This window comes from Hippopotamus amphibius, chromosome 15 (assembly GCF_030028045.1).
Source record: "Hippopotamus amphibius kiboko isolate mHipAmp2 chromosome 15, mHipAmp2.hap2, whole genome shotgun sequence".
NCBI lineage: Eukaryota > Metazoa > Chordata > Mammalia > Artiodactyla > Hippopotamidae > Hippopotamus > Hippopotamus amphibius.
In genome coordinates this window covers 14,004,148-14,031,423 of record NC_080200.1, presented here as the reverse complement: position 1 = coordinate 14,031,423, position 27,276 = coordinate 14,004,148, and the positions used below count along the sequence as shown (strand labels likewise).

At 38.0% G+C, this 27,276-nt stretch overlaps 3 protein-coding genes across 3 annotated transcripts; 1 reads left to right on the top strand and 2 right to left on the bottom strand.

Moving 5' to 3' along the window:
• Positions 1-1,285: 1,285 nt before the first annotated feature.
• On the bottom strand, positions 1,286-2,107 carry LOC130836256 (olfactory receptor 7A17-like). Its single transcript, XM_057708321.1, has 2 exons — positions 1,753-2,107; positions 1,286-1,467 (listed from the first exon to the last, which is right to left on the bottom strand). The coding sequence occupies exons 1-2, from the start codon at positions 2,105-2,107 to the stop codon at positions 1,286-1,288; spliced, it is 537 nt and encodes a 178-aa protein (XP_057564304.1).
• Positions 2,108-13,220: 11,113 nt separating this feature from the next.
• Positions 13,221-14,174, top strand: LOC130836255 (olfactory receptor 7A17-like). The gene has a single exon (XM_057708320.1). It carries the CDS (start codon positions 13,221-13,223, stop codon positions 14,172-14,174), a length of 954 nt encoding a protein of 317 aa, XP_057564303.1.
• A 9,947-nt stretch (positions 14,175-24,121) lies between these two features.
• LOC130836254 (olfactory receptor 7A17-like) lies at positions 24,122-25,072 on the bottom strand. Its single transcript, XM_057708319.1, has one exon. It carries the CDS (start codon positions 25,070-25,072, stop codon positions 24,122-24,124), a length of 951 nt encoding a protein of 316 aa, XP_057564302.1.
• Positions 25,073-27,276: the final 2,204 nt, after the last annotated feature.

The following is a 27,276-nucleotide window of genomic DNA, read 5'->3' as shown; positions in this document are numbered from 1 at the left end:
TCCTACGTATTCCAGCATGTGTTCTGATATTTGAAGATAACATTCAGGATCACTCTGTTACGCAAGTATATTTCATATAACTCTATGAAAATAGTGCCTCCAGTGAGGTCCCTTTGAGGCCACATGGAGAGGTTGGAAGGACAGCACCTGTGACCCCGCATCACACACCTGAACAGAAATCCGAGCTCTCTAGTGAGTCATCTTTTGATGATGAGGATGAGACTTAATGGATGATATTGATACTGTACGTTCTCAGCCACTTAGTGCTGTGACAAAATTATGAATAGACGGCGATATCTCATTAAGAGAAACGGAAAGAAATAAAAATTTCTGAAACACTGGAAATTTTAAATCAGAAACAAGAAAATAATTTCACAAAAACCAAGACATACACCAGTCCTTCAGCTCAGTGAACACACTGTATAACGGATACTGATGGTCCATATTTCAATGAGTCTATGAACTGCCTGAAAAAGACATATTTTGCACAGTAATACATGGATGATTTAATATTTTGCTTTATCTTACTTAAGGCAAACTCTAAGGCCATATGATATCAATCTATGTTTTTTCAAATTTGTGTTTCAGTGTAGATCTCACTTGGAGACACACTTTATTATCAATATTTGCCAGTAACTATCATAGACACAGTGGACACAAGCTGTGTAGCAGAACAAGGTCCTAATGAGTAGAAAAATACCCCAAGATCAGTGATAACCAGTATGTTAAAGTTTGCATTATCAGGAAGAGCAATTAAGGTGGTGATATATATATAGGAATTGACATTCACAAATGGGAAAAACTGTGCTCTCAGATTTTTCTCTGTTATACAGTTATTAATAGCTATTCTTGCCAAGAGGAGTTTTTTTTTTTCCCACATAGAAGTAGTACAAAAATTGACTCTTCTTTTAGTTAAATGAAGGAAAAAATACTCAGTGAGATTTATTTCATTTGAGAAGAAATTATCCTTAAGAGAGCCATGCAGTCCCTTGAGATAAATGGGAATTTCCAAATCCTTCACATCCAAACTTGTGATTACAATTGGGAGAGCAGAAAAATTAAAAAGAAAAAAAAATTGGTTCCCATAGATATCACAAAACTTAAAAGTGAATTATGTAACTTGTATAAAGTCAAAATAAAAATAAAAGTTCCTAGAAAAATAGAAGAGGCATATTCTACTTCCACAATTAGATCAAAGGCTGGCAACATTTGGATCATGCTTTGAGCTCTGCTATCATAGGTACTTCTCAAGCCCTTAGGAAAAATGAACCTTTCATAGCTTATTTTAATATTTCAGTATATTCAGACCCCTCCTTAGGTCTTTATTTCTCAGACTGTAGATGAGGGGGTTCAGCATGGGTGTGACCACTGTGTACATAACCGAGGCTGTTGCACTTGAGCGTGAGCTGTGGGTAGCAGCAGAGCTAAGGTACACTCCTAAGCCTGTACAATAAAATAAGGAGACAACTGAGAGGTGAGATGTACAGGTGGAAAATGCTTTGTACTTCCCCTGAGCAGATGAGATTCCACATATGGAGGAAACTATCTTAGAGTAAGAGTAAAGGATCCCAGCAAAAGGACCGCCACCTAGCAGTACAACTACAAGATACATCACCATGTTATTGAGAAAGGTATCAGAACAGGCAAATTGGATCATCTGTTTGAGTTCGCAGAAAAAGTGGGGGATTTCTAAGACTTTGCAAAAGGACAGTTGCAACACCATTAAGCTTTCTAACACAGAATGGAGGGCACTGATGATCCAGGACACCAGCACCAGCAGTCCACAGAACCGGGGGTTCATGATGACTGTGTAGTGCAGGGGGTGACAGATGGCCACAAACCGGTCATAGGCCATCACGGTCAGGAGGAAGATGTCCAGCCCTATAAAGAGGGTGGAGAAATGCATCTGGGTGATGCAGCCTTCAAAGGTGATGACTTTGCTCTGTGTCTGGATGTTCCACAGCATCTTCGGGACGATGGTAGAGGTGAAACAGATGTCTACAAAGGACAGGTTGGAGAGGAAGAAGTACATGGGGGTGTGGAGGTGGGAGTCAGAGATGGTGGCCAGGATGACGAGAAGGTTTCCAAACACAGTGATCAGGTACATGGAAAAGAAAAGCCCAAATGTGAGGGGTTGCAATTCAGGTGCCTCTGAAAATCCCATAAGAAGGAACTCGGAAACTCCTGTTAGGTTCCTTGCTGTCAGGTGGTGGATGTGATTACCAGGAAACGGGAAACTAACATGACTATTTTTACACAAACTGGCGTTACTCACATTTTTTGAAATGGACCATATATATTCTGCCATGAAGAAATTAATTACAGTGTTTTGTTCATGGATTTGAATCCCTTCAGGGAATTCCCTGTGTCATCCCTCATTAGCAGGTTTTTCTGCAAGATGTCATGTATTCACAGTTTAATGAGAAATTCTTTCATGCATTTGAGGAATATAAACTGAATTGAGATAAAGCCCAGGTACTGTCCATGCAGGAAAATCAGGGTTCTGAAAAGCCAAAATTCCAAAATCCAGTTATGGAGACTAGAATCAAATAAAAGATTATGAAATGTGTCCAGTGGTAGAGGTGCTATGAAGATAAAGTTGGTATAATAGAGAGAGTAAAGGTGCTATTTTTTTATGCATGTCCATGAAAGAACTTCGAACAAGGTAATATTTGAACAGGCCTCAAGGAAGAGAGAGCCAGTGTCATGAGCACACGGGAACGTGTGTGCCTGGCAAGGGAAGAGCCAGGGAAATGGCCTGAAAAAGGTGCTTGTTTAAGGTGGTCCAGCCCAAAAAAGGAAGCCACTCTCCTGAGGGAAATAAGCGGGAGGTGAGTGAGGAGTGATGATGTCAGAGGATGCTGAGGAACAAGGTGGCCTCCCTGCTGATGCTGAAACTTCAGTCACAAGGAGTCCTCATCCACATGATGTATTTTCAACACTTTATGAAATTCAATATTTAAAAAAAACTATATGAAACAAAACTGAAGGAACATACAAAGTCAAGTTCTAAAAGAAAATGTATAAAACAGTTATAACTTAATAATATTGGTGGGGTCATCAATTCAATTTTAGATTACCAAAGTCTTGGAAATAAAATAATATGACAGAAAGTCTTTTAAAATCTGTGGAGGAAGCTGTACGTAAGTAATGATTTCCTTTTACATGGAGATATATGGATTTAAATATGCATATGGAGGACAAAGTAGATTTTAGTCAAATGTAAAGAAGATTGCCTTACAAATAATGGTTGACCAAGGTGCAAATTTTAGAAATTGATCTAATCACAAAAGAAGGAAAGGAGCAATGAAGAATGATAGATGTGGAAGGTAGTTGGAATTATATATAAAAAGGTGATTTATTATTACCAAGTATGTAGAAGAACATTCAATTTTATTTTTGTTTAAAGCAAGAATCCTCAAGTGAATAATATTTAAGTGACAGCTCTATAGTTTCAGTTTTGTTTTTTTTTAAAGACAATGGAGTGAATTCATGACTGACATAGAGTTTACCACACAAAGTTCATAAACTCTCAAACAATTGGCACGTACTTGTATACATGCATTAAATAACCAAATGGTAAATAACCAAGTTGATTTAAATTCCAATTCTTTGAAGAATACAATACAAATAGGAATAAAAAATTCTGACTTCACTACAAAATCAAAGGACTTAAGCAAGTAGAGAAAAGGTCAAATAGAGAATGTAACTGGTAAACTAGTCTACAAATATATTCAGTCTTATAGATAAGGAAATGATTGCAAACTAAGCCCATTAACATACAATTTGCATATAATATTGTTTTCATTTGAATATTAAGAGGAGATACTGTGAAATGAATATCCTATGAACTGCTATTGCAAGGTAATGTTTATCAGCATTCCTTGGACTGTATCTTTCTTATTACAGTCAAATATATGCCATCTTAAAAAATATGTTTACATCACTGTACACCCCTCCACATTTAACACCCTGTTACTCTACTCCAGTTAACTACAAAGGGCTTTGGACTTAGGTTCTACTTCTACTTCGGACTTCTACTTTTACATTCCCTCTTCTATTTGGGCTTCCATGTCCATCATTTAATGATCAACATTGACTATTGCCTTGCCGAGTTCAATATTCATTTCTATTTTTAAGATCATAAAATAATAAATCAATTACTCAATCAGCAAACAATCACAGCAATCTCAGCTCTGATTTATTGACTCTCAGGTGAACTCCGATAAATGTTCTTGGCTGCCATTCTCTTTGACCTTCTCCTGCAGTATTTACTGGGCTCTTGGACTCACCTGGGTGGAGTCACAGAGAGGAAGGTCTTGACATAGATGCCAAAATTCCCCTTGTTGGTTGATGATGAAGAGAGAAGGTGTGTTTCCAGACAAGACAGTGGGATGGAGTCAAGCATTGGTCCTGCAGCCAGAGTTATGACTCCAAAAGCAACGACTATGTCCTATCCAGCCCAAGGTTGCCGAGGCTGAGGGATGCAGCAGAGGAGATATTTACAGCTCCCTGCATCTGCTCATTAGGTATATTTCCCTTGTCACCATCACCTCTGAGTAATTGATTTCCCAACGGGGCAGATAGGAATATTTTCTTGCTCTTTCCCTGTTTCTAGGACACAGTGTTATAAGCCAGATGAATTCAGCTTTCATTACTCATCCTCCATGATCTCACCTGTCTTCCAGAGGAATAAACCTTAATGTTCCAAACCTCATCCCGACTCTGCGTTCACGTTTTCTCCAGAGTCTAACCCTGAGTGTTCTGTCTTGATTAGGTCCCTAATCAAAGCAGTGAATTATGCTGGGTCACAATCCCTGATGTCTCTTAAAAAGACTATTATTCCCCTTTTTATAAGAGGGACAACTTTGTTCTTTAATGTAAAACATTCAGCAGTGCACTTCACTTTTGCTAAAGCTGCTAGAAATTTCATACTTATAAGTTAAGAGCTATCATTTAGTCTTCATTAGAAAATCTTTGTTTATTATGAGACATTTATTATGAGACACATTAGAGACATTTCATACTTCTAGCATGTTAAGAGCTGTCATTTAGTCTTCATTAGAAAATCTTTATTGTAAGAGATCTTAGCATCTTATAGGAACTATATGATTTAACTTTTAGAAAACTCCATTCTGTGAGGTAATAGTATCAGAAACTGCATTTTCCATTGCAGAAATGGAGTTCACAGTGATTAGTGATCTGTCATTTATAATCTAAGGCATGGGACCTTTCTTGGAATTCTTTCAGGTTGTTTCAAGTTTTCAAAATCTGAGCCAGGGGTTCTCAACCAGAGATGGCTTTGCCATGGATGTTCTTTGGTCATGTTGAAGGGAAGCCCCTAAAACATCTACAGTGCACAGGACAACACCCGATACAAGTAATGATCCTGCCCCAGAATTTTTTTGTCTACAAATCAAACATTGAGGTGTAGAGAAGCTAGGTGACAATCATCAGGAGACACAAAGTTGCATGAAATCTGGTCATCTTAGGATGTTAATTTCTTTCCTGGGACTTCTTTACTCATGAGTTGAGAGATAGTCTTGTTCCACTTGGTGTGAACGATCCAGTGTATGAGTGTCACTAGAGGTGACAATGTCATGCAGCTCAGAGAGAAAGGCCACCATGTTTGCTTTCTCTGGACACCTCCTGGAAGAAAGAGTGACCCCTCTTTCCATCAGTCTGCGTGTGAAGCCAACTTCATGTCCACCCTCAGCTGCTGAGCCCAGGTCAAAGTCAGCCAAGGTGACAGTCAAGTTGCCGCTTTACTCTTGTTTGGTACGAGCAAGAGCCTAGCTCGTCTTCACACCACATATTGTATGTTTTTCTAACTTTCTGAGTCAGCTCATCCACTCCCAGATGTCTTAACTACTCCTTTTATGCTGACCACTCTCCCCAGTTTCTGTCTCCAGACTTCTCTCTGTCGGGAGCCGTCTGGACAAGCCAATGCTGTGGCAAGGTCACCAGGCTCCAAGGAGGACCGCAAGACGAGAACTCCTTGGAAGGGCATTTTGGAACAGGAGGATCGCAAGGCGACCGCTCCGCAAGGACAGGCCCCAGACCATCTCCACCCATTTTGCATTCTGCTCTTTGTTTCTTTGTAATACTATACTTACCACCCACTTCCCCTCCCTGTTTCTATGTCCCCAGGAAAGAACCAGGGTTTGACACATTCTTTCTCCGTGTCTGCCCCACCAAGTCCCCTCCCACCACTCCTTGGTGGAAAAGGCGGGCACCTCAGGCTACTAAAAGGGAGGGGTGGCTCTTTTTGTAATGCTCATGATTGCAGCAAAGCATAAGTATAGACATAGACATTAGGCATAGGTATGGGTGCTAAGGGCTATAGTTTGCTTAGATATAAGATTAAGAAGTTATTTACATATGTTTACCTTAAAGTCACAAGGTTTGCAAACCAAACCTGACAAAAGAAAGAAACTGGTAGATGCTGAGGGAAGATATGCTCTACCATAAAAGATTTTTTCTGAGATATGTTTACTATATAAACATGCAAAGCTCTGACAATAAAGAGAGATCCTGCATAGCAGACACAGGCCTCCTCCTCTCTTCCTTGCGCAGACGCCACTCATCCCTTGGGTACTCCTGGACCCACCGGAGCTGGACTTCAGCATCTCTCCTGTGATGTGGCCCTGCATATCCCTCTGCCTTGATGTGCAATTGAAACTGCCATCCCCTTGGTCACCCACGCCGTCTTGGTGGTCTCATCCCCACCTTCTGCACATCCTCCCACCTGTGGGGTTCCGAAACTTCTAACTCTTTCCAACTTCATTGTGCAAAGCAATAACCCAGATGCTATTTCAGATACAGTTTATGATTCAGGAGGTCCTGCCTGGGAAGCCAAGAGACTTTTCATAACTAACAATTTCCTGAATGATGTTGATGAAGCAGGTACTGGACTGTGGCCACTCTGTGAGTAAGCCAGGCTGTGGTTATGTTTTAGAGTCATGTGTACATTAGTTTTATATTTTCCACCAAAAAACATTTTTGTATGAAATGTTGAATTAATTTAAGCTTAAGGAAATTAAATTTTTCACAATGACATTTAAAACAAAGAAGTAATATTTTGCACTCTCTTGAATTATGTACAAATGGAATCAGACAACATGCATTCAGTTTTTATATGGTTCTTTCATTTGTACAAAATATACATTCTATTTTATTTTCCAATTCTGTTGACAAGTAATTGGCCTATAACTTTTTTGCAGGTTTAAGGTGTACAATGTAAAGACCTGATATATTTATGTATTCCAAAATGATTACCCAATAAAATTGGTTAACACTCATCACCTCAGAAAATTACCATGAATTCCCAACTCTCCAGGTTCTGGAAGTCACCGTTCTACTCTCTGTTTCTATAATGTTGGCCTTTTTAGATTCCACATACATGTTAGATAACACAGTACTTGTTTTTCACTGTCTAGATTATTTCACACAGCATGATGCCCTCAGTGTTCACCTATGTTGTCTTTAATGGCAGAAATTTCCATTTTTTTATTGCCAAAAATATTCTAATGCATATAACACTTTCAAAGTTTATTCATTCAACAATGGACACTTTGGTTATATCCATGCCTTGCATATTGTAGGTAACATTGCAGTGAATACAGGGGTGCACACATCTCTTCAAAGAGCGATTTCAATTCTTCGGATATATGCCCAGAAGTGGAATTGCTAGATAATATCCCAGTTCTATTTTTCATTTTTTGAGTAACTTTCATACATTTTTTTTGCATTGTGGCTGTACCATAAATTAGATTAATACCAATAGTGTACCAGAGTTCACTTTCTGCACATGCATGTCAACACTAATATTTTCAGGTTTTTTTTGAGATAACATTGTTTTATAGCATTGTATAAGTTTAATGTGTGCAACATTATATTATAGTGGTGTGCTCATCACCTAAATTTTAGTTTTCATCTGTTACTATACAGTTGAGACTCTTTATCCATTTTTCCCTCCTGTTATCAATCTTTCCCTCTGGTAACCACTACTCTGTTTTCTGTATCTATGTGTTCACTTTTGTTGTTTGTGCATTTATTTTTATTTTTTTATATTCCACTTGTAAGTGAAATTATATGGTATTTGTCTTTTCCCATTTTATTTGTTTCGGTTAGAATAATACCCTCAAGGTCTTTCCATATTTCAAGATTTCACTTTTTTTATACCTAAGTAGTATTCTATATATATATATATAAATATAAATGTATATATGGAAATATATAAAAAATATCAACCTTATCCATTTTTTTGTTGAAGAGTACTTAGGTTGTATCCATAACTTGGCTATTGTAAATGTGCAGCAATGAACATAGTGGTGCATATTAATTAGTGTTTTCATTTACACACTTTTTTTTTAAATAACCACACTGACACACATACTTAGGTATTTACAATTCCATCTTTTATATTTGCTGGAAATTTGAGACAAAGTTGGAGGATTAAAAAAGTGAAAAGTTTGAACATTTTAATTAACATGAAATGAAAGATGTATAAATTTAGACATAATGATTTAAAGTAGAATGGATGAACCTATTATTCATAACAAATTAATTTTCCTATATTAATGTCTCAAAATCCTTAAAGCCAGAGCCACATTTCAATTCATAGGAGGGTGAGTCAAAAATTATCCACACTCTGGCTGTAGAATTTACAGAAATTTTCATGTAACCAGTGTGCGGATAATTTTTGACTCACCCTTATATAATCTGTATCAGCAAATGGGCCCAAATATCTCCAAATTGACTGTAATCTACATCTATTTCAGGTGGGATATCAATGCAAAACTACTACATTCAAGAAAGCTAGATAAATGAATTGAGAAATTGAAATTCAGGTTCTTTCAACAAAATTTTATTGGATAAATGTCCATATTGGACTCCAATTGCTGCTGTAACAAATTAACACAGCAGTGACTTAAAACAAACATATCTATACTGTGACATTTCTGAATATCAGGAGCCTGAAATTGTTTCTATTGAACTCAAATAATGAGATCACCTTGGCTGGGTTCCTTCAGGAGGATGGAAGGAAGAATTTCTGTCCTGTCTTTTCCCAGTTTTTAGAGAATATGTGCCAATGATTACGTCTCCAAAGTCAGCAGTTTATCATTTTCAAATCTCTCTGGGACTCTCACACTTTTGCTTTTCTCATCCTCATTTACAGGAGGACCTGTGCCTACTATAGGGATTTTTTAAGAATTAGATTCTTTGGTGTGATTCAATGGCCCTTTTATAAAATAATTGGACACAGAATTTACCATAACCTCTGAATAAATTAACATGCTGTTCATTTAAAATTTCATGCAAAGACTATTTGGGGTGGAGAAATGTAAAACTATGTACACATGATACTAAAACATAAGGAGAGCCTTGCTTACTCAAAGATTTGGCCACAGTCTATTACCTTCCCCATCAACACCATCCTGGAGCCCCATTAGTCACCAGGTAAGACCTGCAGAATCAGAAACAGCATTTGAACTGGCATCTGGGTGATTATTTTGCACAGTGAAGTGGGGAAAATGTTGGTTTAGAACAGGTTTACTCATTTGCTCACTGTTGACATTTTGGGGCAAGATCATTATTTGTGTTGGATGCTGGCCTGAGCAGCATCCTTACAGACATGACCAGATATCACCCAGGGCAAAAGCAACTCTGAGAACACTAGCTCAGATTCTGAAAACTGGAAAAAAAGCCTGACAAAATTCCCCAAAATGCCCCGTGCCTTACTTAGATTGTAACTGGCATATAAATAATCACCATGAATCTTATTTGTGCAATGGAACACTGAGGTCATAGTAGTACTATCTCAGAGAATGGAGTTTTCTAACAATTATCATATAATCCCTATAAGGTGTTAAGATCTAAATATATCTTTTTAATTAACAAACATTTTCTAATGAGGGATTAACTGACAGCTATTAGCTAGTGATGGAAGTATGAAACCACTAGTTGTTTTGTCAAAATTCTCGTGAATCCAAGCAGTGTACTACATAGGAATTCAGGTTTTAAAAAGTCAACTCACTTCTCGAAGATGGGAATATTAGTTTCTTGGACATATTAAGGGCTGCGATCCACCAAAGGCAATGCATTGATTAGATCCTCAATCTTAGACTCTGGGGAAAACTTGAACTCGGGGTTGGGATGTGGTTATGGGACCTTAAGGTTCATTCCTCTGGAAGGTAGGAGAGATCATGGTGAATGGTTAATAAACACTGAATTCAACTGTCTGGTAACATTGTGTCCTAGACACAGAGAATTAGTAGAATTTTTTTTTTTCTGTCCGGACCAATGTCCCGCAGGGAAATCAATTATTACAGGTGGTGGTAACCAGAGGGACTAGGGAGCTATAAACATCTCTTCTGCTGGGTCCCTCTGCATGTGCGACCATGGGCTGAACAGGATATGGTTACTGGTTTTCATAACTCTGGATGCAGGACAAATGTTTGACACCATTCCGCTGTTTTGTCCTGGAAAAGAGCTTCTATCCCCATCATCAACCATCCAAGACAAATTTGGACATCTTTGTGGACAACCTTCCTCTCAGAGACTCCACCCAGGTGAGCCAAGAACCCAGTAATACTGCAGAAATTCAAAGGCAATGGCAGCCACAAACGTTTACCTGAGTTCACCTGAGGGGCAACTGAGGCCAGCCCAGAGCTGAGATCCCTGAGGTTGTTTGTTGGCTTGATTAATTAACTAACGTATTAATTTATGATGACAAAAGTATAAGTGAAATTGAACTCGGCAATGCAAGGGTCAGTGTTGACCATTAAATGGTGAAAATGCAGGTCTGATTTGAAAAGAGAATAGGAAGTGTAAAGTGCTTCCACTAAAATTAGAACCTAAGTACAAACATCTTTGAGATTAACTGGCTAACTGGAGTAGAGAAATAGGGTATTAGCTGTGGAGGCATATACAGGGACATTTTTGAAACTATGGAGCATATTTGACTATGATGAAAAATGTCCAGACCAAGGAATGCAGACACTTTCTTGCAACAACAGTTCATGAGACACACATTTCACAGCATCTCCCCTTTGTTAGTATTCACATAAAAATATATTAATTATGTGAAAAGGGGTATTTTAATGAGCTTACTTTGCAACCATTTCATTTCCTGTAAGACTGAATATATTTGCAATTCTGTTAGCCAGTTATTTTATCAAAAACTGCCTAAGTCCTTTACTTTTGTATTTCTGATTTTCTTCTTTCAAGCAAAGAATTGGAGTTTTTTTTCATCATACACTGTTTGCCATTTGGTTATTTTATTCATGCACGCAAGAATTTATTCAAAATATCTGAGAGTTTATGAATTTCATGTTGTAAAATCTTTGTCAGCCATATTATGTTCTCTCCACTGCTTTACATTTTATTTAACTGAAGGAATAGAGCTTCACGTAAATGTTCTTCACTTGTGAATCTTTGCTTTAAACACAAATGAAAATGAATGTTCTTCTGCATATTTGATGCTAATAAGTCATGCTTTATACATGTTTCTAACTGCTTCCCACATATCCTATTCCTTAATGTGTAAATAACTTTATTGTTAATAGATCTATTTATGAAAATTGCATAATGTTCCGGCACCATTTGGAAGCCATTCTCCTTTACTTGTGACTAAAGATCACCTTTACCTTCCACATACGTTCTTGAATCCGTACATCTCTAGGTAAGGGGAAATGATAATTTAGATATTGCTTCCTGCCCACATTTTAGAAGACTTTCTGTCATATTCTTTTACTTCCAAGTCTTTGATAATCTAAAAGTGAATGAGTGACCCACACTGATATCACTAAATTGTACCTATATTATATCTCTGTTTTTTAGAAATTAGTTTTGGATTTTCCATAACTTTTGTTTCATAAATTTGTATAATGAATTACAGTTTTTTATATTGAATTGACAGACTCCACTACAGAGATAATCTTGCCCACATATCATCATAAAGGTGTCATAATAGAGATTAAGTCAATTTACCCTTCATGTCCATTAAATTCCCCTCTTTCTCTCTTTCTCTGTTTGTGAACACATTTTTTGTGTTTCTTTATACACAGGACAGAAAATAGCCGTACCAAAATGGAGTCCCAAGATTACTTGTCCATGGGAGGCTTAAAAATAGGAATTTCTACATACTATTTCTGCAGAATTCATGAGAAAGTTAATATGATCTGGCCACCAAGTGTTGTATGCATTCATATTCTAAACAGTGAGGGGGGTGAGAGAACATGGGAGTAACACACATCAGGAGGCCATGGGTGTGCTATGCTGTGTGTGTGTGTGCGAGTGGGCGTGCCTTGCAGTGACAGAACCATTCTTAGACAGGGATATGTGGGCTCCTGTATTCCAAGGTCATGCTTATAATACAGCCAATGTTTGGTGCTAAGGGAGATCTGTTTCAATTAAGAGGAGGCCTTTGCAACCAGATTACTACAGTGCAAGAGGTACGTAGTATGGACAAGAGAGTCCCTGTGTCTTGAACTTTAAGCAGCAGTGAAGCCCTTTGTTCTTCAAATTCACTGACTCCATCACTCACCCCTTCTCCCTCTCTCTCTTGCTTATTATTATCCCCATACTGGCCTCCTTTTTCGGATTTAAACATCTGAAAGAAGGGTCTTTGCAGTGGTCCTTCCCTCTGCCAGGCACACTCTTCCCCAGATATGCTCTGACTCCTGCCTGCCTTCTGTTCCTTGAGGTCTCTGTTGAAACGTCACCTTGTCTGACTATCTTACAACAACATCCAGTAAAACATAACATCTCATATATACTCCCTGCTTTATATCTGCTTTGTTTGCTTCATAGCCCTGGTCACATATGACATGCTGTGTAATTCTTATGTTTACTTATATACTTTCACCATTGTTAGGTTTGTGGCAATTTCTGTTTTCAGCATCTTAAACTTTTTGACCAGACCATGCCAGATAAATAGTCTACACTGAATATACATTCCTCAAATGAAGGAAATCATTTATCATTTAAATTAGGGAATATGTAAACTCTTAAGGGAAATGCTGATTTGGGGACAAAAATTCCTAATCAGAGATGAAATGGGGATTCCCTGCAAGGAACCAGATCCATGTACAAAACATTGAAATGATTTCTTGACTGCAAAATGTAAATTGTAATATTTCAACTACTTGAGTGATGCTTGTTTCTGAAAAATTAATCACATTGTCTTACTGTTTCCTGGAAGTTACCTCCACCATATGGACCCAGGGAATGATACACAAATTTCAGGAATTCTTCTTCTGGGTTTTTATGAAGATCCAGAACGGCAACCCCTAGTATTTGGCCTTTTCCTCTCCATGTACCTGATCACTGTGTTTGGGAACCTACTCATCATCTTGGCCACCATCTCCGACTCCCACCTCTACACACCCATGTACTTCTTCCTCTCCAACCTGTCCTTCGTAGACATGTGTTTCATCTCCACCACCATCCCAAAGATGCTGTGGAACATTCAGACACAAACCAAAGTTATCACCTATGAAGGCTGCATCACCCAGATGTACTTTTTCACAGTCTTTGTATGTTTGGATGGCTTTCTCCTGACTGTGATGGCCTATGACCGGTTTGTGGCCATCTGTCACCCCCTGCACTACACAGTCATCATGAATCCCTGGCTCTGCATTCTGCTGGTGCTGGTGTCCTGGATCATAAGTATCCTACATTCCCTTGTGGAAAGTTTAATGTTACTGAGACTTTCCTTCTGCACAGACTTAGAAATCCCTCACTTTTTCTGTGAACTCAAGCAGATGGTCCAATTTGCCTGTTCGGACAACTTTCTTAATAATATGGTAATGTATTTTGCAGCTGGGCTGCTGGGTGGTATTTCCTTGGTTGGTATCCTTTACTCTTACTCTAGAATAGTTTCCTCCATAGGTGGAATCTCATCATTTGAAGGAAAGTATAAAGCATTTTCCACTTGTGCATCTCACCTCTCTGCTGTCTCCTTATTTTATTGTACATGCTTTGGAGTATACTTTACCCCTGCTGCTACGCACAGCTCACACTCAAGTGCAGTAGCCTCGGTGATGTACACTGTGGTCACGCCCATGTTGAATCCCTTCATCTATAGTTTGAGGAACAATGACATAAAGTTTGCTCTCAGAAAATTATTTGGGAAGAGTACTATAAGAAGACCATTTTTCTTAAGGTGAAGAAGTACCATGATTTCAGTGATCCAGTTTTCATGGTGAGAAAATGTTCTTCTTCCATGAGATTAGAAATAGAACTTACTCCTTCTAATGTATTTTTGACATTTTTATTTCTACCTCTCTAATCGAATTAAGTGACTCACATTATTAAGGTTTCTGGTCTCAAGTTGTCCTCCTCCTTCCCTTTGATGTTTTCCTACTTTCCAAAATGTATTCCCAACATTTGATTAGAGGTATTTGGAAAGTCCCATTTACCTAATGGGACAAAGTAGATTTTTAAAGAAGAATTTCTTCTCCAAAACAAATATTGTCCTGATTAATTTTTCTCTTGTGTTGCTAACAGAATAATCATGAGTTCTTCTACTGCTATGGGGAAAATACATTTGGAAACTAATGCTATTTATAAAATTTTGGAAGAAGGAAATCTAAGACCATATTTTTTTCACTTACGTGCACATACATCCTTTGTATATCGCTATCTTAACTCCTCTTCTGGAAAATGTAGACTTTACATATAGTGTGCTTTATAGATGGTCATTTGGTGCTATTCTTATCATTGGGGTCCTGTTTTATTATTCAGCTCTGTGTTTGCAGAGCCAATTATAATTATTGTGAAAAACTGATCCTCAAATCCATCATCCCAAGAGAAATTCTTCATTGAAAGAAAAAGAATTAATAAATAGATGAAACTAGTATGATCTTAGAGCCAGAAACGACCTTAACTTTAGTGGATCAAAATTTTAAATGATGCACTGTATCACTATGTAACACTATTTCTTTTTCATGTGGGACATCTACTCATTGGAGTATGGAAGATGGTTGTCTAAGGATAAGGACGTGTACAGATATGGGTGAACAAATGATTGGTGTTTAAAATTATGTTTATTGAATTATCTGACAGAAAACATCCAATTCTGCTTACAGTATGACTCATTGCATTGCTTTAAATGAAATATCTCCCTTCCTCAAAATTTGGTCATGACAACTAAAGGAGGGGTGAACGGTCATCAGCAGAACCTTCCAATTATATGTCTCCTTTATGCTCTGGAAACTATTCATCTCTGTGGATGAAGAATAAGTAATGACAGACCCTAAATTTCTATGCAGTCATGTGACTCAACATCTCCAGTTTTCCTACAGAAATATGCCATGTCCTTTCAATCTTTCCTGTTTACCTGGAATGGAATCCCAGTATAGACACGTTTTAATACTGTTTTCTGAAATAAACTTTATAATGGAATAACCAAGAACGCTGTCTTCGAATTTGAGAATAAGTGCCCACAAAAAGCAGCAGATGGTTATAATTGTCCTATTACGCAGCTATTCCTGCATTACCAGCCATCCTATATCTTTTTTTTTTTTTTTTTGGCACATGGGCTTAGTTGCTCCACGGCATGTGAGATCTTCCTGGAGCAGGGATTGAACTCATGTCCCCTGCATTGGCAGGCGGATTCCCAACCACTGCGCCACCTAGGAAGCCCTACCAGCCATCCTAAAAGCAAATGATTTAACAGAATGCCTTTATTGTCAAAGAAGAATGTATGGTGAGGTTTTCTAAGCTCTGTTGGTCTCCTCGGGGTCTACAGTCAGATGTGAAACGCTAAACTGTATTTCTTAGACTCACCCATGGTGTTGTGTCTGACTTTGATGATATTCTCTGTTTTCCTTTTCCTTTTTTATTTTTAATGTGGCCTCCTTTGGAATTTTCCTCCTTATTTAAAATCGAGGCATATTTGACATATAACATTATACTAGTTTCAGATGTAAAACATAACGATTTGCTATTTTTATATGTTGAAAATGTTCTCCACAATAAGTCCAGGGACCATCCATCCCCATACATAGTTACAATCTTTCCTTATGGTGAGGACTTTTCAGATGTACTCTTTCAGCAACCTACAAATATGCCAAACAGTATTAAGAGGTCTCCTGAATCGATATATGATAAATTGACTCCATTTCTATATCTAGGTTAACCTTCTATTTTACAGAAAAAAATGAGTTTATTAAGTGGAATTACTATAATTTACCTCTAGTTTTCCTATTTCCCTATATGAAAGTTTGGTTTACTACCAAAGAAATATCTTCCACCCCTGTTAAGTGTGAGTCAGTTACCTGTGCTCTATATCTTACCTGAGCCATGCATCATTAGATTTTAATCTTTTAACTAATTTATTGAGTATAATTGCAGACTATCAAGTGCACATATTTAGTGTAGAATTTGATGCATTATAGAAGATATATAACAATTAAGAGTGTATACTGCATGTTTCCATTTGTGTACAATTCTGGAAAGTGTACAACGAGCTTTCTAAGGCTTTAAAATTTAGTCTTCCTGAACCTCATTTTCCTTGTTTCTGAAGGTAATGTGGGAGAGTAAACATAGCTTTGGATGGATCTATTGAGGAGGAAATGAAACGTGTAGAAATATATCTTGAGCTCAAAGAAATGCTTATAGTTGAAAGTTATGCATATGTAGATGTACGTGTATGTTTGTATACATTTTTATTTCCAATAAGTACACTCACATCCATATATGTACACAGACTCATTTATAATCACATCTTTTATGTTGAAAGGAAACGAGGGTTTTTTGGAGAGAACAAACATGAAAGCAATGAACATTTGAATTAATGTAAAGTTAAGAGAATGTAAAATTAGACAAGAAGGTATAAAGGAATTGAATGATGTAAATTTGATTTCTTTTCCTATAACAATGCCTCAAAACCATCTAATCCTTAAGCACAGTTACATTTGTGCGACGGGAGGTTCTCTATACAACTAATCAAGCTAAGTATTTCCAAATTGTCTTTAGACTTCTACTTAACACAAAATGCCCTTCCTCAGGTGAAACTAAAGAATGAGTAGTTAAAAAAAAAGAATGAATAGTGAGGCTTATCTCAATTTCCTGAACAAAAATTTATTGGATAATTATCTCCATCATATATTCTTTTTGCTGCTCTTCCAGTTTCTAGCATCCATCTGCATTCCTAGCCTCATGGCCCTTCCCCCATGTTCAGATCTCTCTGTGAGTAACATGCATTTGCCCCTTCTCTTCCACATTTAGAGGACAATTGTGAATAGTTTAGTCCCACCTGGAGAATCATGGCCAATCTTCTTAAGGAAAAATGATTAGCAACCTTATTCTACCTGCTACCTTAGCCATCCCTTGCTATATATAACAACATGTTAAAATATTCTGGGCATTCTAATGTGGACATCTTTTGGAGGACTTTATTCTGCCTCTTACAAACTTTTTAGAAGTATGGTATTTGCTGTCACTCAGAGGTGATTATATTTAAAAAATAACTCACTGAATATCTTACAGCCTATATGAGAGTTAATGCATTTTTCTTTCAATCATGCAAAGGTGATTTTTAGTGAAAATGACCTTAAAATATTTATACCTGATTCTAACACAGAACCACTAACTTTTTCTCAAAAAGTAGTTCTCAGACCAGGACCTTGTAGTATCAACCTCACCCTGGAGCTTGTTGGAAATGCAGTCCCAGGAGGCCCAGCAGGACCTCCTGTATCAGATTCTGCATTTGAACTCGCATCCTGGGTGATTGGTGCACACATTAAAGTAGAAGTACTGTCCAGAATAGGTGTTCTCACCTTCTCACTGCGGACATTCGGGGATAGATAATTCTTTGTGTTGGGTGCTGTCCTGTGCATTGTGTGCTTAGCAGCTTACCTTCACACATTGTCAGATATTCCTTCTCAGGGGAGACATCATCTCTGGTTGAAAAACTCTGCCAGAATTTGGGAACTGGAAGCATCCTGACTGAATTCCAATCCAATTCCCATCTCTTACTGGGAGTATAACTTTGGGCACATCCCTAAGCCCCTCCCAGTTCTATTTCTGAGATGGAGAATGTAGCTCATAAGAGTATTTTGTCAAGCATGGACTCTAAAAGTAAACTCAGACAATCTATGTATGGTACTAACCTTAGGATATAGTGCATTGAAATATCTACATAGATCACCTATCATTTACAATGTTTTATAATGGACTAAATGGCAGCTTTTAACCAGCGATAAAGTATGAACTTCCTAATTGTTTAGGCAAATGTGTCCTGAAACAAGGAGCCTATTGCCTGAGGTTTAATATGAAGGGAACACAGTTTTCCCTTTTATTGAAGAGGAGAATAGAAAGGTTCTGGAGACATCAGTAGCTTTTCTCTCTGTAAGAGAAATGAATAAACAGAAACCTCAATTAAATAGCATCAGAAGACCAGAAGGGGGAGCTCTCGGGTCCTGTGATGATAGCATAGCCCAGCAGGAAGAAGAAAGATTCCTCTTTTTTCTTGGCAAGAGCTCAGCCACTGAAAAACCACAGACTTAGTTTACGATTGCCCTGTTAACTCCCCTTTCCCCTCTATAAAAGCTTTCTGCTTCCCTTGCTGTGCAGAGAGTTGCGTGTGGCTTGACATGGTTGCAGACCTCTAAGTGGAAATCTCTCCTGATCCCAAATAAACCCATTTTTTAAAAGAGTTTTTTGTTGTATTGACATTGAGCTGTATGAGCTTTTTGTATACTTTGGAAATGTAGTGTGAATCTTTGGCTTTTATTATAACTTTCTTTTTTAAAAACTTTTATTGGAATATAGTTGATTTGCAATGCAATTTAGTTGAGGTTTCTCTTTATTCATTTTTAACAGTTAAAAAAAGCTACTGATATCTCCAGAACCTTTCTATTCTCCTTAAAAAAAAAAAAAACAAACAAACAGGGTGGGGGCAACTCTGTTTCCTTCATATTAAACCTCAGGCAATAGACTCTTTGTCTCATGACACATTAGCCTAAATAATTAGGAAATTCTTACTTATGTCACTGGTTAAAGACTGCCATTTAGTCCATTATAAAACATCATAAATTATAGGTGATACATTTAGATATTCTAACGCGCTATATCCTAAGATTAGTACCATACATAGATGGAGTTTAATTTTAGAATCCACTCTTGACAAAGTACTATTATGACCTGTATTCTCCATCACAGAAATGAAACTTAGAGGGGCTTAGGGATTCTGCTGTTTCCATGTATTGTATTTTTCATTTCACTTGTCATATTCTTCAGCTCTGATGATTACTTTTTTCTATATTTTCTAGCTCTTTGTTGACGTTCTCACTGGGTTCATCTATATTTTTCCCAAGTTCAAGTACATTATTTATCTATATGTCAATGAGTTTTTTAATGGAGTTTTATCCTGTTATTTCATTTGAAAGATATTCATCTGTTTTCTGTGTTTTAATTTTCTCTGTCTCTATGAAATTAGGTGAAAAAATTACATATTCTTTTCTTGAATGTGTGTCCTTGTGTGGGAGCATCCCTGTGCTGTCTGCACATGCCCAGTGGATTTGGCGGAAGAGCTGGGTCCGAAGGGAGTGTGGGCTACATCTCCTCCCATATTGTGCTGGTGGTTGCTGCCTTGGTAGGAAGTAGCCTTGATTCATAGGGGATAGTGCTAGAGGCAGCTGGGGTCCAGGTTTTCTTTTAAGCTCAATGCTGGCTGCAGCCCTACTGGAGGCTGGACCATCACCTGAGTTTTGGGGCTGCACTTCTCAGCTGGTTTAAATTTTCCTCAGTGTGTGTGCCTTTGTTAGAAGTGGGTTCATAGCTGAAGGGGATGGCATTGAACTACTGAGCTGTTCCGCTCTTTCTCTGGTATGTGTGTGTGTTTGCAATGGCAATGATGATCTCTGCCCTGGCTTCAGGTGGAGCTGGGGCCCAAGCTGGCTTCTCTCCCCACCGGAGCACAGGTGCATGCACAACAGCTAAGGCAGCCTCCACTCTGCCTAGAGGAAAATTTAGCCCAAGTGGCTCCACTCCTGCCCAAGCCTGCACACACATGCTGGCAATGACAGTCTCTGCCTGGCTAGAGTCAAGACCAGTACTGGCTCCACTTCTTCCCTGATTCATGCATGCATGTTTGCAAGGGTGGCCTCTGCCTCAACAGGAAGCAGTGCTGGAGCAGGAGCCCAGTACAAAAGGGGAGGCACAGTGGGGTGGTCCTGCCGTGCTGGCCAGAGCCTCAGGCAGCTCTCAATATGTTGCCCCCATGCTGGACAGGGTGTGAGGAAGTTTGAGCACGTGCTCTTCAATAGTGTAGTCTTGGTTTCTTATAACCCTCCAGGGACCCCTGATGGATTTCAAACCAGCTAAGTGAGACATCTTCCTAGGGTCGGACTTGTTGCCAGAAAGAAAAATACACAATGTAAGAGTTGTGAATGTCAGGTTTTTTCAGGGACCTTACCAATTGCTTTAGCCTGGGAAACAGCCTCTCAGTAGCTCTGAGAGGACTGCTCTGCAGAGGTACAGGGAGACTCCTGTGTACACATATGACTTCAGCCTGGGAATACATGCCATCGAGCTTACATCTCTGTAAAGGTTTACAGCTAGTCATTAACTGATATTTCAATTAATGATTTTAGTGTTTTTCTGTGTATGGGGAGATGCAAGAACCTAACTTCATTAAAATTCTTCCTAAGAATTATCTAAGTATCTAAGAGGCCTGTTTTTCTAAAACACAGAGTGTCTTATTCTGTTTCTCATCCTTAATTCACTTCAGGGTGCACTGTTGGTCCGTGACTGCAGTGGCTCATGATTTAATCCTTGTTGAATTAGTGGGCAACTTTCTTTGCTTTACAAACCGCAGGTGTGGCTCAAAGCCTTAACTCCCCAGAGAGGATCCCTGAGCCTGTGATAGTCCGCTTTTCTTCTGGGTCATTCAGTGGGTATGAAAGTCCTGACTAGATCCTTTCTTCTCCACTTCCAGCAGATTCTTTGATGTTCCTTCTTTATAATCTTGTTTATAAAAGAGCCATTGTTCAGATTTTTATCAAGGAGAGTTGCTGTATAATTACTTGTATTTTTGATGTGTTTGTGGGTTGCTGAGCTCAGGGTCTTCCTACTTCTCCATCTTGATTCTGCTTCATCCCTGCATTGCTGAGTTCAAAGTTCACTTCTCTTTTTGGCATCATGAATAAATACAATAATTAATTAATCAAGCAAACAACACAGTGATCTCTCAGCTCTTGGCTAGGCTGGATCAATTCTCAAGTGACTCAGGTAATTTTTTTTTGGCTTCCATTCTACCTGACTCTTTGATAAAATACCTGATGGACTCTTGGATTCACCTGGATGAGATTTCTAAGAGAAACATTACTTTATGCAAGTCAGAATTCCTCCTGGATGATTGAGGATGGGGACTGAAGCTATGTCCTCAGATAAGACAGCAGGAAGGGATGAAACATCAGTCCCTCAGCCAGTCAGGACTCAAAAGAAACATTTTTTTTTTTTTTTTTTGTCCAGCTCAAGGCCACATACCTTGAGGTATGTAGGTATTGCAGCAGAGGAGACATTTACAGCTCCCTATATCTGTCCATTGGTACATTTTTCTTTTGTTACTCCAAGCGCTAATAACATGATTTCTCCAGAGGAAAATGGTCTGGACAGAAACAAAATGTATCCTACTGAATGTCCCCTAGAAACTAGGTTAGCATCCAAGTGAATTCTTTTTTTTTAAATTTTAATTTCTTAACCATGAACTCTCATGCTTTACGAGGTCTGACCTCTCAGCACCTTATCACAACCCTGAGTACAAGTTACCTCCAAAGCCTAAGACTGAGGAACCAGACTAGATTAGTCACAAAACTTTGACTTCTGGGGGTGTTGACAGAAAGCAAGTAGACTTCAAGTTATTCCTCCAGCAAAGATGAGTTTATTTGGGATCAGCAGGCAGTTGTGATTTGGGACCTGCAACCACGGCAAGTCACATGCAAGTCTCTGCACAGCAAAGGAAGGAGAACAGTTCTATAGAAAAGAAAGGAACTTTGAGGGCTGTAGTAATCAGAGTCCGTGACTTTTCCTTGGCTGAGTTCTTACCAGGAATAAAAGAGGAATCTTTCTTCTTGCTGCTGGGATCTGCTATCATCATAGGGCCTGAGAGCTTTACCTCCTGGTCTTCTGATATTTTTCTTTTCTGTCTAATAGTATTTTCCAGTGGGAAAAATTACTGATATTTCCACAAAATTTCTATTCTCCTTTTCAAAAAGGGAGCTGTCTTCCCTTCATGTTAAACCTTATGCAATGGGCTCTTTGTCTCATGACATATTTGCTTAAACAATTAGGAAATTCTTGTCTGTATCTCAAGTTAAGAGCTAGCATTTAATCCTTCATTATAACACATTTATAAGTTGTGACATATTAGGTTATTTTTATGCAGTATCACCTAGGATTAGCACCTTATATAGATTGTCTGCATTAATTTTTAGAATCCATTCTATGATGCAATACTATTATAAACTATGTTCTCCAATGCAGAAGTGGGACTTATAGGTGGGCTTGTCGATCTGTCCAAAAATATATTCTAAGTAAAGGTAGGTCTCACTGTCAGAATGCTTCCAGTTCTCAAAGTCTGTACAGAATTTTTCAACTAGAGATGATTGTATCCCTTGGAGGTATTTGGCAAATTCTAAAGTGATGCCGTTAAACAGCTATAATGAATAGGACAGCACCCAACACAAAGAATTATCTAACCCCAACTGTCAATAGTGAGAAAGTGAGAAAACCTATTCAGGAAAAGTATTTCTCCAGCTCCAATGTGCATACCATTTACCCAGCATGCAAGACCAAATGCAGATTCAGATTAATCAGGTCCTGGTGGGCTCAGAAATTCTACATTTCTAACAGGCTCCTGGGTGATGTTGATACTGTAAGTCCAGGTCTGAGGACTACATTTTGCATAAAGATTCTGTGGTTTTGTGTTATATTCGGGTGTACATATTTTAAGGTAATCTTTGCATGTCAATTATACCTCAATTTTAAAAAGGAGATAGGAACCAAAGGATGTTACATAAAAAAAGAGAGAGGGAAAGAGAGAGAGAAGATCACCATAGACACACACACCATCATGGGTGAGCCTTAGAAACACAATGTAGACATTCACAGTTGACTAGAGATTCACGAGGAGACCAGCAGAGCTCAGAACAATGCCACACCATACATTCACATTGGGTAACAAAGGAATTAACTTAAATCATTTGCTTTTAGCGTGACTTGTTATGCAGGAAAGGTGTATGCAATACAATAATCAAAGCTAACAGAAGTGAGGACAATGATGATATTTTAAAAGGCTAATCACTTGTTCACCCACATCTATAAACTTCCTTACGCATCCACAACAATCCTTCCTATGCCAATGAGTAGATGTACAACATGAAAAAGAAATATTGTTACATAGCAATACATTCTAAGTTTTCAAATTTTACTCCTTTAAAGGTAAGATTATCTCTGGCACTAATATCATACTAGGTTCATCTATTTATCAAAATTTTTGTTTCAGCGAAAAATCCTCTTGTGATCATGTATTTGATGATCAGTTTTTCGTAGACACTATGGTTCATACTGTGGACACAGAGGTGAATAAGAGGACAGGATCCCTGTGAGAAGAATAAAACCAAATGACCATCTATTAAACACATTGTATTCCAAAGTCAACCTCTTTTGAAGAGCAGTTGTTAGATTTACTTCTACTATAAATTCTATAAACGGCCTTCATTGTCAAGTGTAGTTTTTTTTTCCCCACAGCAGTAGAACACCTTCTTACTATTCTTTTTGAGAAAACAAAAGAAAAATTATTCAGTATGATATTTGTTATTTGAAAATAAATTATTCTTTAAAAATATACTATGTCTAATAAGTAAATGGGAATTTCCAAATATTTCTTATCCAAAGGTAGGAATAAATTTCAAAAAGTAGGAAAACAAGAAAGGAAAGGAGTAGGATATTATAAGAACAGAAACTTAATAAAGTTACTTAATTTGAACATGGAGTTTGAATAATAACATCAAGAAATACATAGAAGGAGTAAGTTCTATTTCCAGTCTTATAAAAGAATTAAAATTTCTCTATATGAACCTTTGATCACCACAATTGTGGCAGTTCTTCACCTTAGGAAAACTGGCCTATTTATAGTTTTCTTCCCAAATAATCTTTCCAGAGCCCTCTTTATGTCTTTGTTCCTCAGACTGTAGATGAAGGGGTTCAGCATGGGTGTGACCACAGTGTACATCACCGAGGCTGTTGCACTTGAGTGTGAGCTCTGGGTAGCAGCAGGGGTAAAATACTCTCCTAAAACTGTACAATAAAACAAGGAGACAACGGAGAGGTGAGATGCACAGGTGGAAAATGCTTTATACTTCCCCTGAGCTGAGATTCCACGTAGAGAGGAAACTATCTTTGAGTAAGAGTAAAGGATACCAAACAGGGGACCACCGCCCAGCAGCACAGCTGCACAATATATCACCATATCATTAACAAAAGTGTCAGAACAGGCAGATTGGACAATCTGCTTGAATTCACAAAAAAAGTGAGGAATTTCCAAGTCTGTGCAGAAGGACAATCTCAATACCATTAAGCCCTGTAACAAGGCATGCAGGGCACTCATGATCCAGGACACCAGCACCAGCAGTCCACAGAGCCGGGGGTTCATGATGACCGTGTAGTGCAGGGGGTGACAGATGGCCACAAACCGGTCATAGGCCATCATGGTCAGGAGAAAGTTATCCAGACCTACAAATAGTAAGAAAAATGCCATCTGAGTAACACAACCTGCATATGTTATCATTTTGCTCTGTGTCTGTATATTCACCAGCATCTTTGGGATGGTGGTGGAGGTGAAACAGATGTCTACAGAGGACAGGTTGGAGAGGAAGAAGTACATGGGTGTGTGGAGGTGGGAGTCTGAGCTGACAGCCAGGATGATGAGCAGGTTCCCAAACACAGTGATCAGGTACATGGAGAGGAAAAGCACAAATATGAGCGGCTGTAATTCTATTTCTTCTGAAAATCCCAGAAGAAGAATTTCTGAAATGTGTGTATCATTCCTTAGGTCCATGTGGTGGAGGTAACTTCCAGGAAAGAGGAAAAGCACATAATTAATTTTACAGAAATGAACATTTGCTCATTACTCACATAGTTGAAATATTACAATTTATATTTTTTAGTTAAGAAATTATTTCAGTATTTTTTGTGTATAAAGCTGGTTCTTTGAAGGGAATTCCCTTCATTTCTGAATTGGAAGTTTCATCCCCAAATCCACATTTCCCTCTAGAAGTTATATACTCTACAGTTTAAATGAGAAATTATCTTATTCACTTAAGGAATGTATATATATATTCAGCGTGGACTATTTCTCAGGCATTTTCAAGTCAATAAGTTCAAGACGCTGAAATATGAAAACTGCTACTATCTAATGATAGAGAAAGTATGTAAGTAAATATAAGAAAAATTATATAGTCAGATGGTGACCAGAGCTATGATGCAGACAATGCAGTTTTAAACCAAGGAGTGGATACGAGGTGTTATATTTTACTGGGTGTTGTGTCAAGGCAGTCAAACAAGGTGATGTCTAAACAGAGACCTCAAGGCAGAGAAGGCAGGGGTCAGAGCAAATCTGGGGAAGCGTGTGCCTGGCAGAGGGAACAGCCACTGCAAGGGCCCTGAGGAAGGTGCTTCTTTCAGATGTTTAAATCCAAACAAGGAGGCCAGTGTTGGGATAATAATAGGCAAGACGGAAAGTGATGATTGATGGTGTCAGTGAATTTTGAAGAATGAAGGGAGCTCACTGCTGCTGAAAGTTCAAGACAGAGAGTCTCTCATCCACACTATATACCTCTTGCGCTTTATTAACTTGGTTGCAAAGGGATTTGTGAATTGAAACAGATCTCCTCCTTAGCACCAAATATCAACTGTGTTCTGACCTCTGTATTAAAAGGGTCACCCTGGAACATATGAGCCTTTGTACCCTTGTCTGAGAACTCTTCTCACTCAACAAGTCTCTCTCTCTCTCACACAGCCCCTCCCCCCCCCCCCCCCCCCCCCATATAGCACACCGTGGCCTCCTGGTGTGTGTTACTTCCATGTTCTTCTAATCCCTCCCACTCTTTAGAATATGAATGCATACAACACACAGCGTCCAGATCACAGTAACTTTCTCATCAATTCTGCAGAAATAGTATCTAGAAATTCCAATTCTTAACCCTCCCATGGACAAGTAATCTTGGGGCTCCATTCAGGCATGCCCATTTTCTGTCCTTTATATAAAAAAACATCCAAAATGTGTTCAATAACAGAGAGAGAGAGAGAGAGAGAGAGCGTGAGGAATTTAAAGGACAAGAAGGATAAATCGATTTATTCTTCATGATGATATCTTGTATGTGAGATTATTCTTCGTAGTGTAGTCTCTCAATTCAATATAAAAATATAACTCAATATAAAAAATATGAAACAAAATTGAAAAAAATCCAAAACTAATTTCTAAAAGAAAAGACATACAATAGGTACAATGTAATGATATCAGTGAGGGTCACTAACTCACTTTTTGATTACCAACGGCTCAGAAGTGAAAGAATATGATAGTCTTTTAAAATGTAGGAAGAAAGCAGTATCTAAATCATAATCTCCTCATGCAGAGACATATGGATTTAAGAATGCATATGGAAGATAAAGCTGATTTTTTTTCAAATGTAAAGATCACCTCCCGAATAGTGTCTGAACATAATGCAAAATTCATAAATAGATCTATTAACAATAGAATCAATTAAACAATAAGAAATAAGATACGTGGAAACTAGTTAGAAATATCAATACACATGGAGCATGATATATTAGCAGGAAATACGCAGTGGAACATTCAATTTCATTTGTGTTTAAAGCAAGGATTTGCAAGTAAAGAACATGTAAGTGAAGCTCCATTCTTTCAGTTAAAAACATTTAAAACAGTGGAGAGAACGTAATATGATTGACAGATTTTACAGCACAAAATGTATAAACTCCCAGGCTTTCTGAACAAATTCTTGTAGACATGTATAAAATAACTAAATGGCAATTAGCAATGATGAAAAAATTCCAATTCTTTGTTTGAAAAAAGAAAATCAGAAATACAAAAGTAAAGGACTGAAACAGTTTTCAATAGAGAAAATAACTGCTTAACCAATCTAGAAATATATTGTCTTACAGGAAATGCAATAATTGCAGGGTAAGCTCATTAGCACACCCCTTTTCATACAATAAATACATTTTTATTTGAATACTAACAGA

What these genes read in the sequence shown, in the direction of transcription:
- LOC130836256 (XM_057708321.1), bottom strand. Translation starts at nt 2,107, where the DNA reads ATGTACCTGATCACTGTGTTTGGAAACCTTCTCGTCATCCTGGCCACC. An exon ending in GCTGGTGTCCTGGATCATCA is followed by an intron (nt 1,468 to 1,752) that starts GTGCCCTCCATT and finishes CTCACCTCTCAG; the next exon opens with TTGTCTCCTTATTTTATTGT.
- LOC130836255 (XM_057708320.1), top strand. Translation starts at nt 13,221, where the DNA reads ATGGACCCAGGGAATGATACACAAATTTCAGGAATTCTTCTTCTGGGT.
- LOC130836254 (XM_057708319.1), bottom strand. Translation starts at nt 25,072, where the DNA reads ATGGACCTAAGGAATGATACACACATTTCAGAAATTCTTCTTCTGGGA.